We start from the raw sequence: 15,084 nt of genomic DNA, 5'->3' as shown, positions 1-15,084 counted from the left end.
CCATCTCAAGATCTTTAACTTAATGACACCTTCAAAGTCTCTTTTCCATACAAGGTAAGAGTCACAGGTTCCAGGGATATCTCTGGGGGCCACGATTCAGTCTGCCACCTGGTCTGGGTCAGGCCTGTTTCCCGCACCTGGCAGAGAACCCCTCGAGGACAGGGCCGAGTCTCACTCGTGTCTCTCGTCCTCAGAACCTGGCACGGGGCCTGTTGCTCACATGGGGCTCAGAGCCCATTTGATGAATGAATGAATGAGGGTAGCCCCCCACTCTGAGCTCCCGCCTCTCTTTGGCAAGGATTCTGATACTTTATTTTACCAATTGGAACTGTTCTTCAAACAACATCTTAAGCAGGAGCCCAAGATCCTTAAGCAGGATTTTTAAGACAGACAGAAGGGGCTCTGCAAAATGTGGTCTGTCCGTCCTTTGGAATATTACTCAGCCATAAAAAGAATGATGCACTGATACAGCCTGCAATGTGGATGAACCTTGAACACGCTGTGCTAAGTCAAAGAAGCCAAACACAAAGGCCAAATATTGTATGATTTCTGCTGACCCTCATATGGAACACCTAAAATATTCACAGGCAAATTCAGAACAGAAAGCAGATTTGTGGTTGCCAGGGGCTGGGGAGGGGTGGGATGGGGAGGTCGGGGGTGACTGCTTAATGGGTACAGGATTGCCTTTTTGGGGTGATGTAGATGTTCTGGAATTAAATAGAGGTGGTGGTTAAACAATATTGTGAATGAACTAAATGCCACTGAATTGTAGACTTTAAATGATTAAGAGGGTAAATTTTATGTTATGTATATTTTACCACAATAAAAAATTATAAGGAAAAATGATATTGTGCACAGTGGCTCATGCCTGTAATACCAGCACTTTGGGAGGCAGAGGTGGGAGGATCACTTGAGCTCAGGAGTTCAAGACCAGCCTGGGCAACATAGTAAGACCCCATGGCTATAAAATTTTCAAAGTTAGCCAGCCATGGTGGTGTGCAGTTATAGTCCCAGCTACTCAGGAGGCTGAGGAGGGAGGATCACTTGAATTGGAGGCTGCAGTGAGCTATGTTGGAGCCACTGCACTCCAGCCTGGGTGACAGAGATTCTATCTCAAGAAAAGTGGGGGGAGGTGATTCTGCAGCCAGATTTCTGGGTTCAGATCCTGCTCTGACACTTATCTCTATGACCTTGAGCAAGGACCTTGACCTCTTGTGACCTCAATTTCTTTTTTTTTTTTTTCTTTTTTCTTTTCTTTTTTTTTCTTCTTTTTTTTTTTCTCTGACCTCAATTTCTTTATCTGGGGATAACTATAGTTCCCACGTCTGAGAGCTACTATGTGGGCGAGGTGAGCCGACCTTCATATGGATGATTTGTTGTCCCTGATATGAAATGGGGGCCTCAGGTGGCCTGTCCTGAGCCTTTGCTTTGTCCCTTAGGACACCAGGGACCCCTCTGTCACCAGGTGTCTTTGGGGAAGGCATCTGTCTGTCTGGGCCACAACCCCTTCTCTGCTCTGGTCTCCTCCTCCAGCTCTTCAGACTCCGGCCGGGATCTTCCTCCCAGAGGTCCCTGCCCAGGTCTCAGCAATGGCCACTGGGACCCTGATGGCTGAGAGCCAGGTGAGTCTGGGCTTCCTCTTCCGAGATGACTTTGTGGACTCCAGAAGGTCCTCCCCGTCTCTGTGCATGATCTGAAGGGCTTCCACCCCTCCCAGTGCTGAGGAGCAGGGAGCTCTGGCGCTGGGGGGTGCAGGGAAGGCAGGGGCAGGTGCAGAATGCTGTGAGCGGGGACCTCGTGACATAGTCTACAAATCAGTCATTGAACACTCAGCAGCCTTTTGGTTACCAGATGAAATGGGCAGTGGATGGTTTTGCTTCGTCCCTGATCCTTATCCCTGGAGTCAGGAATAGGGGTCAGGATCAGGGATGGGGTCTGGGACAGAGTGGGACATAGGAATATGTCTTACACAAAATGGCTTGATAGTTTTTTAAAAAGTGTTTCTTAGGGCTGTCATGTACAGGTGTGCAGGTTACGCACTGCACAAGGGCGCCTCATCTCAGGGGCTGGATTCACATCTTACACCTCATACACTGGTATGTTTATTGTGGCGATTTTCAAGCAGATGGCAGTAAACTGTCATATACTAAAATAATTGGTGTATTACAATAACTCTCCAACAGATGGCACTAAAGAGTCGCGTGGAAGGGCTCCTCGTTCTGCGTTACACCAAGGCGCCTATGGGCTAGCGGCTGCCCTAGGTGGTTTCTGTCCCCATGGGCCAGTGTGATTCAGTCACCTCAAGTCATTCTAATTCTTCAGAATTAGAATGTTCCGGCCCAGGGGACAATAGTGGGCGCTTGACCCGTGACATCTCCTGCCCCAGAGCTCTGGAGGCACGAGCCCCTCCACCGTGTAAAATCCACCCTTGCAGGAATCAGTGACCTTCAAGGACGTGGCTGTGGACTTCACCCTGGAGGAGTGGGGCTGGCTGGGGCCTGGCCAGAGGGCGCTGTACCGGGACGTGATGCTGGAGAACTACCAGAACCTTCTCTCACTGGGTGAGGCCCACCCCCAACCCTCCCCAGGGAGGGGCCTGTGCCCCTTTGCGCCCTCTTCCCATTTGTGCAGGCAGTCCCTGGGGCCGTCTGGGGCCCTCTGTGCTCTTACTGGGGCCTGGGGCCTGCCTCTGGCCGGGGTTGGCCTTGGCCGTGAGCAGGGCCGTTTCCAGGATAACCGGCGGCGAGGTGAACTGTGAGCAGAGATGCAGATTGGTTGCCGGGACTCCTGGTGGGGAAGGGCAGACGCTGTCATCCCGATGGCGTCTTCGAGTGATGAGGGGAGGTCACAGCTGCAAAGAGGGGCTGAGGTATAGCAAAGGAAGAGAAGAAATGACAAAAGGATCATTTTGGAGAATGGGAAGAAAACACACAATTGTGCATCGCAACTTGCAAGTTGCAAGCCGGACATTGGCGGAAACTCTCTTGAGCCTCTTGGGCGCTGGCACCTAAGTCAGAGGGTATCTGGCCCTGAGCACCGTGGGACCTTTCCCCAGGGAGGTCCTTGCAGGCCAAGAAGGGCAGTGCAGGTAGGGCTGTGGCAGGGGAGGGGCTCCAGGGTGAGTCACAAATGCCAGGCTGCAAAGAGAGAGGGAAAATCGTGGGGAGGCCACAGACGGCGAGGGGTGTACAGGCTCAGAGAATTCGCCATCCTGGGTCTCTGCTCCTCTTCCTCTTGCTTGTCCCCAGCCGCTGAGCCAGATTCCAGGCAGCTGCTGGTCCATGGAAGGTTAGTTGGAGTCAAGAAGTAGGGAAAGTGACAAGGAGGCCGGAAGGAGGGAGGAGAGGTTTGACGCTGAGATGGGGAGGTGTGGTCGTTACCGGTGGTGAAGGGGTCTAGGATGTGACCATGGGAGCAGGTGCCTGAGGTGGAGGGGGATGGACTCAAGGGATCACTGTGTCCAGGTCTGCCTCCCCCTTCAGCTTGGGACACCCCCCTCCAAGGGCAGAGGGGTGCCCAGATCATTTCTGTATCCCCAGCACAACCTCGAGCTGGCGTGGGAGGCCACTGGGCATGTTTGTTGAACCAAAATTCTTCTCACCCTCACCCCTGTTCTAGTCATCTTTTGGCTGCCTCCTCCAGGAAGCCTCCATTGATTTCTCCACCCTCCATGACTTCCTGCAAGACCAAGTATTTCTTCCATTCAGCTTATACCATACTAGACTATGCCTCAGTTTCCTGGTTGGATGGTAAAATGAGCTAATACATTCAACTAGCTTCAAAACATGCCTGACATGTAGTGTGTGCTTAATAGATGTTAATTTTTTCATATTACTCTAACTATTGTTGTAATTATCTCATGTTTTAATCAGGCATCAAATGTTTGCCTACAGGGATTCAAGACAGTTTCATCAAAATGAGAAAGTTTTGACTTGTGTTTCTAGAAGTCTCGGAATGGAAGGCTTCGAGCATAGATGAATCTAGAGCTGTATTGGCCGTCAGAAATAGGACATGACCCACGAAGGTCATTTTAAATTGTTTGGTGGCCAGGTTAAAAACATAAAAAGAAATGAGTGAAGTTAATATGAATCATGCGTTTTATTTACCTCAAGCTATCCAAGATATTATTTTGACTCATGGAAATCATAATATACAAATTATTGATTTTATGGCTTTTTCCATAGTAAGTCTTCAAAATACAGAACATTGTGTTTTGGGAGGTTTTTTTTTTTTTTTTTTTTTTTTGAGACAGAGTCTCACTCTGTTGCCCGGGCTAGAGGGCCATAGTGTCAGCCTAGCTCACAGCAACCTCAGACTCCTGGGCTCAAGCAATCCTCCTGCCTCAGCCTCCTAGGTAGCTGGGACTACAGGCATGCGCCACCATGCCCAGCTATTTTTTTTCTATTTTTAGTTGTTTGGCTAATTTCTTTCTATTTTTAGTAGAGACAGGGTCTCGCTCTTGCTCAGGCTGGTCTCGAACTCCTGACCTTGAGCGATCCTCCCACCTTGGCCTCCTAGAGTGCTAGGATTAGAGGCGTGAGCCACCATGCCCGGCCATGTGTTTTTTACACTTTAACGTCACACTTGCCTTGGACGGCACAGGCCCAGGGCTTTAAACAGTCTCATCATGGCTCAGTCTCTCATTTCGGTTTACTAGGCAATCAACAAACAAGCCTCGCCTTGGCCATTGGGGCCAATCATTAGGCGCTCGCTGTATGCATCTCGTCTGCAGACCGAGGGCCCAGCGCCCAGGCCTCCCTGGGATTGATTCTGGCACCCACGGCCAACTGTCCTATCTTTCCCCAGGGGCAGGGGTTCTCGGGTCCAAACCCGATGTAATCTCCCGTCTGGAGCGAGGGGAAGCGCCGAAGATGGAGGAGAGAGAAGCCCAGCGAGCTACCTGTCCAGGTGGGTGAGGATGCCCCGCGGGTGCGCACCCCCTCCCACCCCGTCTGTCATGGCCAGTGGGGTTCGTTCGGGAACAAGGCAGCAAAACACACAGGCGGTAATCAAGGGCTCTGGAGTCCGGCCTCCTGGGTTCGAATCCCAGCTGCCCACTTCCTGGCTGTGTGGCCTTAGCCTCTCTGTCCCTTGATTTTCTCATCTGTAAAAAGGGGATGGTACCAGTCCCGAGGGTTGGGCGGGATCAATGACTTAACAGCTACAGAGCAGCACCCCGCCCCCCAGTCAGTAGTGGCTTTGATGGTTGTCATCATTGTAATTGTGTATTGGGAATAGCCTTTGGAAAGACCCAGAAGTAGGACCTGGCCTACCATGTTTGGGAATTGGAAGAAGCCAGTAGAAGCTTCCCTATGGACTGCGGCCTCCATTGGAGGAGGGGATTGAAGCAGCCATGTTTCCATCACCGTCCAGATCCTCCCCTCCCTCCCCTCCCCCACAGCCCATCAGTCCTCAGCCTTGTCCCTCCTGCCCCTGGCCAGGCCTCAGCTCCTCTCCCTGGACTCTCATCTCAGCCTCCAACTTGGCCTCCTGGCCTCCAGGCCTCCCCACTCCAGTCTGTCTCCCACACAGCGCCCAGGGGTCTTTCTGTACTGAGAGCTGACCCCCTCCCCTGCTCATGCCTTCCCATGGCCCCCAGAACTCCCAGGATGGAGCCTCAGCCCCTCAGCCTGGCTCCCTGTGTGGTCTGTCCCACGCTGTCTCTACCCTCATCTTTTTTTTTTTTTTTTTTTTTTGAGACAGAGTCTTGCTTTGTTGCCCAGGCTAGAGTGAGTGCCGTGGGGTCAGCCTAGCTCACAGCAACCTCAGTCTCCTGGGCTCAAGCGATCCTCCTGCCTCAGCCTCTCAAGTAGCTGGGACTACAGGCATGCGCCACCATGCCCGGCTAATTTTTTTTTTTTGTATATATATTTTTAGTTGGTCAATTAATTTCTTTCTATTTTTAGTAGAGACAGGGTCTCACTCAGGCTGGTTTCAAACTCCCGACTTCGAGCAATCTGCCCGCCTCGGCCTCCCAGAGTGCTAGGATTACAGGCGTGAGCCACCTCACCTGGCCGAATTCTGATTTCTTTACATCCTCATCATCATTTGTTATTTTATGTCTTTTATTTTTTTAGAATTTTTTATTTTTATTTTTTTTTGCTTTTTTTAAAAAATTTATTTTGTTCTGGATGTTCCTTGCTAATCTGTCTTTTTGATTGTATTCCTAATGGGCGTGAAGTGGAATCTCACGATTTTGATTTGTATTTCCTCGATGGCTAAAGACGTCGAGCATCTTTCATGTGTTCATTGTCCATTTGTGTATCTCCAGAGAAATGACTATTGAGATATTTGCCCACTTTTTAATTGCGTTGTTTCTCCTTTTATTATTGAGTTGTAAGCATTCTTTGTATATTTTAGATATAAGTCCCTTATCAGATATATGATTTGAAAAACTTTTCTCCCATTCTACTGCTTGTCTTTTCACTTTCTTGATAGTGTCTTTGAAGCACAAAAGGTTTTAATTCTGACAATCTCCAATTTATCTATTTTTTCCTTTGTTGTTTATGCTTTTGATTTCATATCTAAAAGACCATTGCCTGATCCAATGACATCAAGATTATTTCAAGAATCTCACATAACATTTAGTTGTCATGTCTCTGTTTTGGGGGTCCCACAACTACCCACTAGTTTAGTGATTTTCTAGAAGGATTCACATGACTTAACAAGTAGTACTCACAGCTTATAACAAAGTATAGTGCAAGAACAGTAGGGACAAACACAGGCTCGAGAGGTCATACATAGGCCTCCATGGACAGTGCAAAACCACAGAGACACACATGAGGTATCCTCACCCAAGGAATCCCACTTGAGTCTTCAGTCCAGGGTTCTTGAAGAGGGCTTGTCACATATGCACATTCCCGCTACATGACCAGCCATGTGAGGACCCCAAACCAGGTACCATCATGGATCTTCATATTTATAGTCAACAATGCTAACAACTTAGCACATCGTGATCCATGGCCTTGAGCATACAGAAAAACATCATTAAGTAATAACTGTGTAAACGTCCCAGGAGTTTAGTTCTCAGAGCTTGACCAAGGGGCATTGCTGTGGCAGCAAGAGACAAACAAAAACTAAATAAAATAGACCTTCAGTGTTAACTCTTTCCTTGCACAGTCCCACAAACACAGCATGAGATATCTGTGCCATTCTCACTTGCCAATATTGTATATTTTTTAATATTTTCCAATCTAAAAAGGGTAAAATGGCATTTTAGTAATTTGGCTTTTTACTATTACTAATGCTGAGCATCTTTACGTGTATTTATCAGCCATTTATTTTTCTTCTGTGAATCGTCTATTCATATTCTTACCTTACTATGTTACTAGGATTTTTTCATTTTTTTCCTCATTGATTTGTAAAAAAATCATTATATTTCATGGCTAATCAACCTCCATGTACAAAAACTGTTTTGCAACTTGGCTTTTTTCATTTTTTGAGTATACTGAGGCCACCTTTCCATGTCAGAACATGAATCTATCTATTCATACATTATGCCTTTCAAAATAACAACAAATTTTAAATCATTTCTTTTTAAGTTTATCCCGCTACTGCCAAATAATCCGTTTTCTTTGTCTTGAGATAGATAATATTGATATTTTCCATTTATTTCAGACTTGGAGAAAAGCTCTGTGGCTACTCAAGAGACACCTCCCAAAAAGAGCATTTCTGAAGAGTCAGCTTCTCCAGTTGAGGGAATTTTAAGGGCTGTACTTGGTGATGCCAAGTTGAGGGAACTCCGGGCATGTTGCCATCCATTGGAGGACCTGGGAAAGCAGGAGAGGCATTTGAGGTGCTTATTTGCTACTCCCAAGGGAGACACCTTGGTGGATAAAGGTATCAGGGGTAATGAGCTTGGGAAAAGTCTCAGGTGGACCTCAGCCCTCATCAGGAAGCAAAGAGTGCCTGGTGGAGAGAGGTCCTGGAAGTGGAGTGGGCCATGGAAGAGCTTGAAACACCAAAGGATCTTCATGGAGAAGAAACCATTTAACTGCACAGAATGTGGGAAAGCCTTCATTTACCATTCGGACTATATTCTACATCAGCGAATTCACACTGGAGAGAAACCCTACAAGTGCAATGACTGTGGGAAGGCATTCAGCAACAGCTCATATTTCATTCAGCACCATATCATTCACACAGGAGAGAAGCCCTATGCCTGCCACGAATGTGGCAAGACCTTTACTCAGAGCTCATCGCTTACTGAGCATCAGAGGATTCACACTGGAGAAAAACCCTACAAATGCAAGGACTGTGGGAAGGCCTTCACCCAGAGCTCATCCCTCATTAAACACCAGCGATGCCACACTGGGGAGAAACCCTATAAATGTGACCAGTGTGGGAAGTTCTACTCACAGGTCTCCCACCTCACCCGCCATCAGAAAATCCACACAGGGGAGAAGCCTTACAAATGCGGCGAATGTGGCAAGGCCTTTTGTCACACTTCCTCCCTGACCCAACACCAGACCATCCACACTGGAGAGAAACCATACAAATGCAACGAGTGTGGGAAAACCTTCAGCCACAGCTCCTCCCTCACCCAGCATCAGCGAGTCCACACTGGAGAAAAACCCTACGAGTGCACTGAGTGTGGCAAAGCCTTCAGTCACAGCTCGTCTCTGACTCAGCACCAGAGAATTCACACTGGTGAGAAACCCTATGAGTGTCATGAGTGTGGGAAGGCTTATACGCAGATTTCCCACCTCATGAGGCACCAGAGCATTCACATGGGGGAAAAGCCCTATATATGCAATGAGTGTGGAAAGGCTTTCAGCCACACCTCATCCTTTACTCAACACCAGACAATTCACACTGGTGAGAAGCCCTACAAATGTGCTGAGTGTGGGAAAACCTTCAGCCAGAATTCTTCACTCACACGCCACCAGAGGATTCACACGGGAGAGAAACCTTATGAGTGTAAAGTTTGTGGGAAAGCCTATACCCAGATCTCCCACCTCATTCAACACCAGAGGATTCACACTGGAGAGAAACCCTATGAGTGCAGTGAGTGTGGGAAAGCCTTCAGCCGGAGCACCCATCTCATTGAGCACCAAAAGATCCACACTGGTGAGAAACCATATAAGTGTAAGGAGTGTGGGAAAACCTTCAGTCACAACTCATCCCTCACCCAACATCAGAGAATTCACACTGGTGAGAAACCCTACGCCTGTAAGGAATGTGGGAAGGCCTTCAATCAGAGCATCCATTTGATTCAGCATCAAAGGATTCATACTGGAGAGAAGCCTTACAAATGTAATGACTGTGGGAAAACCTATACTCAGATCTCACACCTTCTCCAACATCAGAAAGTCCACATTGGTGGCAAACGCTATGCCTGTAAAGAATGTGGAGAGGGTTTCAGCTGGAGTTCACACCTTACTGAACACCGGAGACGTCACACTCAGCAGAATGCCTACATATGTAATGATTTTGAGAAAGCCTTTGCTTGGGGCACAAAGCTTGCTGATCATCAGAGAACTCATGCTGACTAGATAACCTGAGCATGTACAAACTAGCAGTTCTGCTGTTAGGTTCAGTTCAGCCTTCATCAATACTAGGAACCCTAGAAAAAAATTCACCTTCAGGAAAATATGGATCCAGGTGCTTAAATAACCTTTCGGCAATCTGTTCTTCATCAACACCAGGAACCCCTCCTACTCAGGGAGGAATGTAGCACCACATTTGAGATAGTTTGTTACTTTGTTTCCTAGAGGGAGGATGGCACAGTTTATCACTAGCTGGGATAGCTTATGATAGTTTGGGGGGTTTACCTCACATATTTCCTCAACCCTGAATGTCCCCAGATGGTGGTATAATTAGGGGATGGTCTAAAAGTGATGCCACCTCATCTGAGATCTTTGATAAGAATAATTATTCCTGAGCTTTTTAAACTGATTAAATTGGAGCCTGAATATTCAGAAGGAAAAAACAGCTGTAAAAATTAACCCTTTAAAGTAATGATTTCACTTTCCTTTAAAACTTTAAGCTACAAATTTCACAATCTGTAGTTGGCTTAAATAATAAATATATTTCACACATTTATAGCCACTTTAATGTCCTATTATTTCTGTTTATTACATTTCCAGGATTTATGCTTTACAAAGCTATTACCCTATTAAGCATCATGCTCTTAAGCATCATTTTTATTCATGCCCAAAGAGAGATTTTTCATCACATTTTAAACATTATTTTTATTTTAAAAATAATATGTATACTTTTATAACAGGAAAACATTGAGGCAAAATAACATATGCTCATTGTAAGGATAATTTAGAAAGTGTAGAGAAGCATGCAATAAAATATCAAGTCCCTATAGTCCCACAGCTATAGAGAATCATTAGTCATTCTTGGGTGTGTTTCTTTTCTTTCTTTCTTTCTTTTTTTTTTTTGAGACAGGGTCTCACTTTGTTGCCCAGGCTAGAGTGAGTGCCGTGGCATCAGCCTAGCTCACAGCAACCTCAAACTCCTGGGCTCAAGCGATCCTCCTGCCTCAGCCTCCAAGTAGCTGGGACTACAGGCATGCACCACCATGCCCGGCTAATTTTTTTTTTTTGAAAGATTTATTCATTTTGAAGAGAAACCAGAGTATGTGGGCTAATTTTTTGTATATATATTTTTAGTTGGTCAATTAATTTCTTTCTATTTTTAGTAGAGATGGGGTCTCGCTCAGGCTGGTTTCGACCTCCCAACCTCGAGCAATCCACCCGCCTCAGCTTCCCAGAGTGCTAGGATTACAGGTGTGAGCCACCACGCCCAGCCCTTGGGTGTGTTTTTTTATGGCTTTTTTTAGTCTATATCCTACATGGTATGTTTAGTTGTCAGAAATTTTGGATTAAAAAAATAAAAGCCATATACTCATAATTTGGCCACCTTTAGAAGTCATATTGTTTTTGTAGTTTATATTTCCTTCCAAAACTTTTAAACAAATGTAACTTTATTTCATGTAATCACAGTGTAGAGACAATTGTGTCATTATGCCATAAGCATTGTCCTTGTCATATACACATCATATTTATCATTATTAGGGCTAATGATATGTCATTGAGCAGGTGGAGAATAATTTACAAATCAATTCCTCATTTAGGTTTTTGTTCTAAACTCCTGATTGACACATGTTATGGACCAATTTTTCCAATTATGAATAAGGTTATAATGAGCATTTCCATGCTTCCTCCCTTCTTCTGGGGGGATTATTTCTTGAAGTAAAATTCTCAGAATGGCAATGAGGGGAACCACATCTCCAACCAGCTTCCTGATTCCTCAAACATGTTGCAAAATTGCTTTCCAAAGAGGCTGAACTTCACTTAGCTGTCACAAGCTGGGTGTAAGGACCACAGTTGCACTACATTTTTACAGCAGTGTCAATTATTTAATATATCATTAAATAATCTTTAGCAACCTGATGTTTTGTAGTTTCACATAGTTATGTTTATTCAACCAATACATTATCCAGTCCCTTGTGGGACATTTCAGTTATTTCTTGTTGACTTTTATAAATGTGGTATAGAACAGGATGAAGTGCCTGACCATTTCCCAGGTAGTGAGGTCACTGGGTCAAAGGGGAGGACATTCCTATGACCCTGTGCATATTGCCAGTGGCTTGCCAGCAGCTCTGTATGGGTTGGCACTCTGGCCGTGTGTTGGGCTCTGTCTTGGGCTCTGTCTCACCAGCCCTCATCTCTACTATTATATTTTAAAGTCCTTGCCCAGATATTTCCTCTCATCTTCTGGGACTTTTTTCATGATTGAAGTAATATTCATTCATTGTGAATAATTCAGCCAAAACAAAAATGAAGAAAGGTATAGTGCCCTGTAAAACTTCATTCCAAAGATCCTAGACTTTTTTCTGTAAATGTGAAGCTCTCTTTTTGTTTTTATGAAACTGATTATATATATTTACATATAGTATATGTATAAGGCATATCCATATACAAAAACATGATTTTAAAAGTTACTTTTCTCACTTGACATAATATGGATAATTTCTCACAATAATACTACTATAAAATACATACATATTGTATATATTATAGAAAAAAATATGTGCAGGTAGCTATATATGTATCTTCATTTTTAACAGCTGCATAATATTTCATGTTAGAGTTTCGTTAATTTATTTAACCAATCCCTATTAATGGACATTTAAGTTGTTTCCATTCTCTTTTCAATCATTGGATATTTATTATTTGACATTATGTTTAAGATAATAATATGGACATAATTTGACATTATGTCCATAAGATGAATTCCTACAAGTATATTTGTGGGATCATAGAATGTCCTGCCCACATTTAAAATTTTCATAGTTAATGCTAAATAGTCCCCCAAGAAAGAATGAACCAATTTAAATGACTCCTGGAAATGTAAATGAGTGCTTGATTTTCTGTTCCTCTACTTCCTTCTTAAATACTTGGTATTAGTCCTTTTTAAAACAGTTTTAATCTGATAGGTAAAAATGTTCTATTGTTAGTGATATTAATGATCTTTTACGTGTTTATGTATTCTGTGAATTGCTTATTTATTTTGCCCATTTTTAATTGGGCAGCCTTTTGTATTGATTTATAATAAGCAGGTCTTTATATATTATGCATATTAACCCTTTGGTATATACGTTACTAACATTTTTTTTTTTTGAGACAGAGTCTCACTGTGTTGCCCAGGCTAGAGTGCCGTGGCATCAGCCTAGCTCACCGCAACCTCAAACTCCTAGGCTCAAGCGATCCTCCTGCCTCAGCCTCCCAAGTAGCTGGGACTACAGGCATGTGCCACCATGCCCGGCTGATTTTTTCTATATATATCAGTTGGCCAATTAATTTCTTTCTATTTATAGTAGAGACGGGGTCTTGCTCTTGCTCAGGCTGGTTTTGAACTCCTGACCTCGAGCAATCCGCCCGCCTCGGCCTCCCAGAGTGCTAGGATTACAGGCGTGAGCCACCGCGCCCGGCCCTTTACTAACATTTTTTCTCGATTTTTATTTCTCTTTCAATTTTGTTTGTAGTATATTTTGCTATACAGAATATAAAATTTTTTAGGTATTCAAATCTATTTGTATTCCTTTATAGTATAGAAAGGCCTTTCTCACCCCCAAGATTATTTTTAAATAATAGTTCTCTTATATTTTACACTAGTACATTTATAATTTTCTAACAATTAAAATTTTATTTCATCTGGATTTTTTATGGTTTATGGTATGAAATAGAGAATTATTATCAGCCAAGAGTATTTTGCTTGCTTACAGAAGAGAGAGGATTTGTTGGCCCATGTAATTGAAAAGTTTCACCTTCTGGAACAAATGGATCCAGGTGCTTAAATGACTTGTCAGCAATGTGTTGTCTCTTCTCAGCTCTGCTTCCTTTTTGGTAAGGTTTGTTTTCTGGCAATGAGAGGCCCTCGCCTAGAGCCTGTGCCTAGACAGCTGCCACGGAGAACAACTCTGGCGTTTGTTTCCTGAGTTGATGGTTGCCCTGGAGACGAACGCAGGGCGGGGGGCGCCTTACAGAGTCACAGTGGCCTGTCATTATTCATAATGGGAAGCGTTCGTATCCTGTGTAGCTGTCGTCTCCACTCCAAATACGGAAGCCTCAGTAAGCCCTGATACCGTGTAACCTACGCGAAGGCTACTTGGGCGCCAGGGTTTCTTCTGACTCTGCCATCAGAGGACAGTCGCCCTGAGGAGCCCGAATCCCTTGGTGGCGCTGCCCACGTGGGGACTGCGGTGGGGAGCCAGCTTTGGGCGGGAGGCCCACGGGATGCCCAAGGCCGACTGCCTGATGACATTCACTACTGACCCTCCCCATCTTTGGCCCGAAGAGCTGCCAGCGCTGTCTCCAGGGGTTTAGGTCACAGAGGGGAACAGAAAGACGCCTGAATCTGGCGGATGCCGAGGAGGCTGTGGGGGCGTGGCTGGTGCGCAGGCCTGAAGCAGGGAGTGGGCGGGGTTAGAGGCGGGACGCTACGGGGGCGGGGCTAGGAGCTGTGCTGGCGCAAGGATTGGCTCTAATAGGCATGGAAGGGGATGGAGGTGGTGTTGAGCCAATGAGGCCGGAGTGGGCGGAACCCGCTGATGCATGTCTGAGAATCCTTAAACCCAGTATCATTCTTGGCTCCATTGGGGAAATTGAGGCCCAGAGAAAGCAGGGGACCTTCACATTTACTAATTCATTAGAAGGGCTCACAGAACTCAGCAAAGCTATTATATTCATAGATGCATTTATTTCAGCTAAAGGATACAGACTAAAATCGGCTATGGGAAAAAGTGCATAGGCCACCGTCCAGGAGAGACCAGGCCATGAGTTTCCAGTTGTCCTCTGCCAATAGAGTCACATGAACAGCACTTAATGCTCCCAGCAAGGTGTGTGACAACATACAGAGTGTTGCCAACCAGGGAAGCTCACTCAAGCTTTGGTACTCAGGGCTTTTATTGGAGGTTGACCAATATTGGAGGTTGACCACTGCGCGGCTGACTTTAGTGTCCAGCCCCTCCAGAGGTCAAGCTGAATTCCAGCCTTTCATGATAGGCTCTTAGCTGGGTTCCACTTCTGACAAGGGGTCCCCATCTCTGAAACATCAGGGGAGACTTCAGCCCTGGAAGGCTTTCCTGCTACCTTATACCTTGCCCTCATGTGAGCTTGTCCTCATGTCAGCCTCATAGGTGTTGGGTTTTGACATCTTATTCTTTCTTGGTTTAGGCTCCTGTAGATCTCTGTTTTCTATTACATTTCTTCTTTTTAAAAACAGCTTTATTGGAATATGTTCTCACACCAATTTACTCATTCCAAATGTATAATTCAATTTTTCTAGTATATTCACTTATAATGTGCACCCCATCACTCACACCAGACAATTTACTCATTCCAAATGTATAATTCAATTTTTCTAGTATATTCACTTATAATGTGCACCCCATCACTACAGTCAATTTAGGATGTTTTAGAACATTTTCATCCCCCCAGAAAGAAGCCCCATACCCTTAGGTAGCAACCCCATCCTTCCACCTAGCCTTAAGCAACCACCATTCTCCCTTCTGTCTCTATGGATTTGACTCTTCTATATACCTCATATAAGTGAAATTATACAGTATTT

The 15,084-nt window shown here is 45.0% G+C and overlaps 1 protein-coding gene and 1 long non-coding RNA gene across 3 annotated transcripts; one reads left to right on the top strand and one right to left on the bottom strand.

Annotated features, from left to right (window-relative positions):
- The first annotated feature begins 1,408 nt into the window (after positions 1-1,408).
- On the top strand, positions 1,409-10,252 carry LOC105865535 (uncharacterized). Its single transcript, XM_012754153.3, has 4 exons — positions 1,409-1,622; positions 2,435-2,561; positions 4,807-4,908; positions 7,618-10,252. The coding sequence occupies exons 1-4, from the start codon at positions 1,590-1,592 to the stop codon at positions 9,492-9,494; spliced, it is 2,139 nt and encodes a 712-aa protein (XP_012609607.2). The 5' UTR covers positions 1,409-1,589; the 3' UTR covers positions 9,495-10,252.
- On the bottom strand, positions 7,590-13,448 carry LOC105865577 (uncharacterized). 2 transcript variants are annotated; one of them, XR_012912482.1, is made up of 2 exons: positions 13,283-13,448; positions 7,590-7,769 (listed from the first exon to the last, which is right to left on the bottom strand). It is a non-coding gene; the product is annotated as an uncharacterized LOC105865577 (long non-coding RNA). The 2 variants fall into 2 exon arrangements; XR_001151542.2 differs by having other exon boundaries at positions 13,239-13,326.
- Between the last annotated feature and the right edge of the window lie 1,636 nt (positions 13,449-15,084).

The sequence above is a fragment of the Microcebus murinus genome, chromosome 16 (assembly GCF_040939455.1).
Source record: "Microcebus murinus isolate Inina chromosome 16, M.murinus_Inina_mat1.0, whole genome shotgun sequence".
In the NCBI taxonomy this organism is placed as follows: Eukaryota; Metazoa; Chordata; class Mammalia; order Primates; family Cheirogaleidae; genus Microcebus; species Microcebus murinus.
Note: the sequence above shows the minus strand (reverse complement) of the source record. Positions and strands in the feature narration are given on the sequence as shown.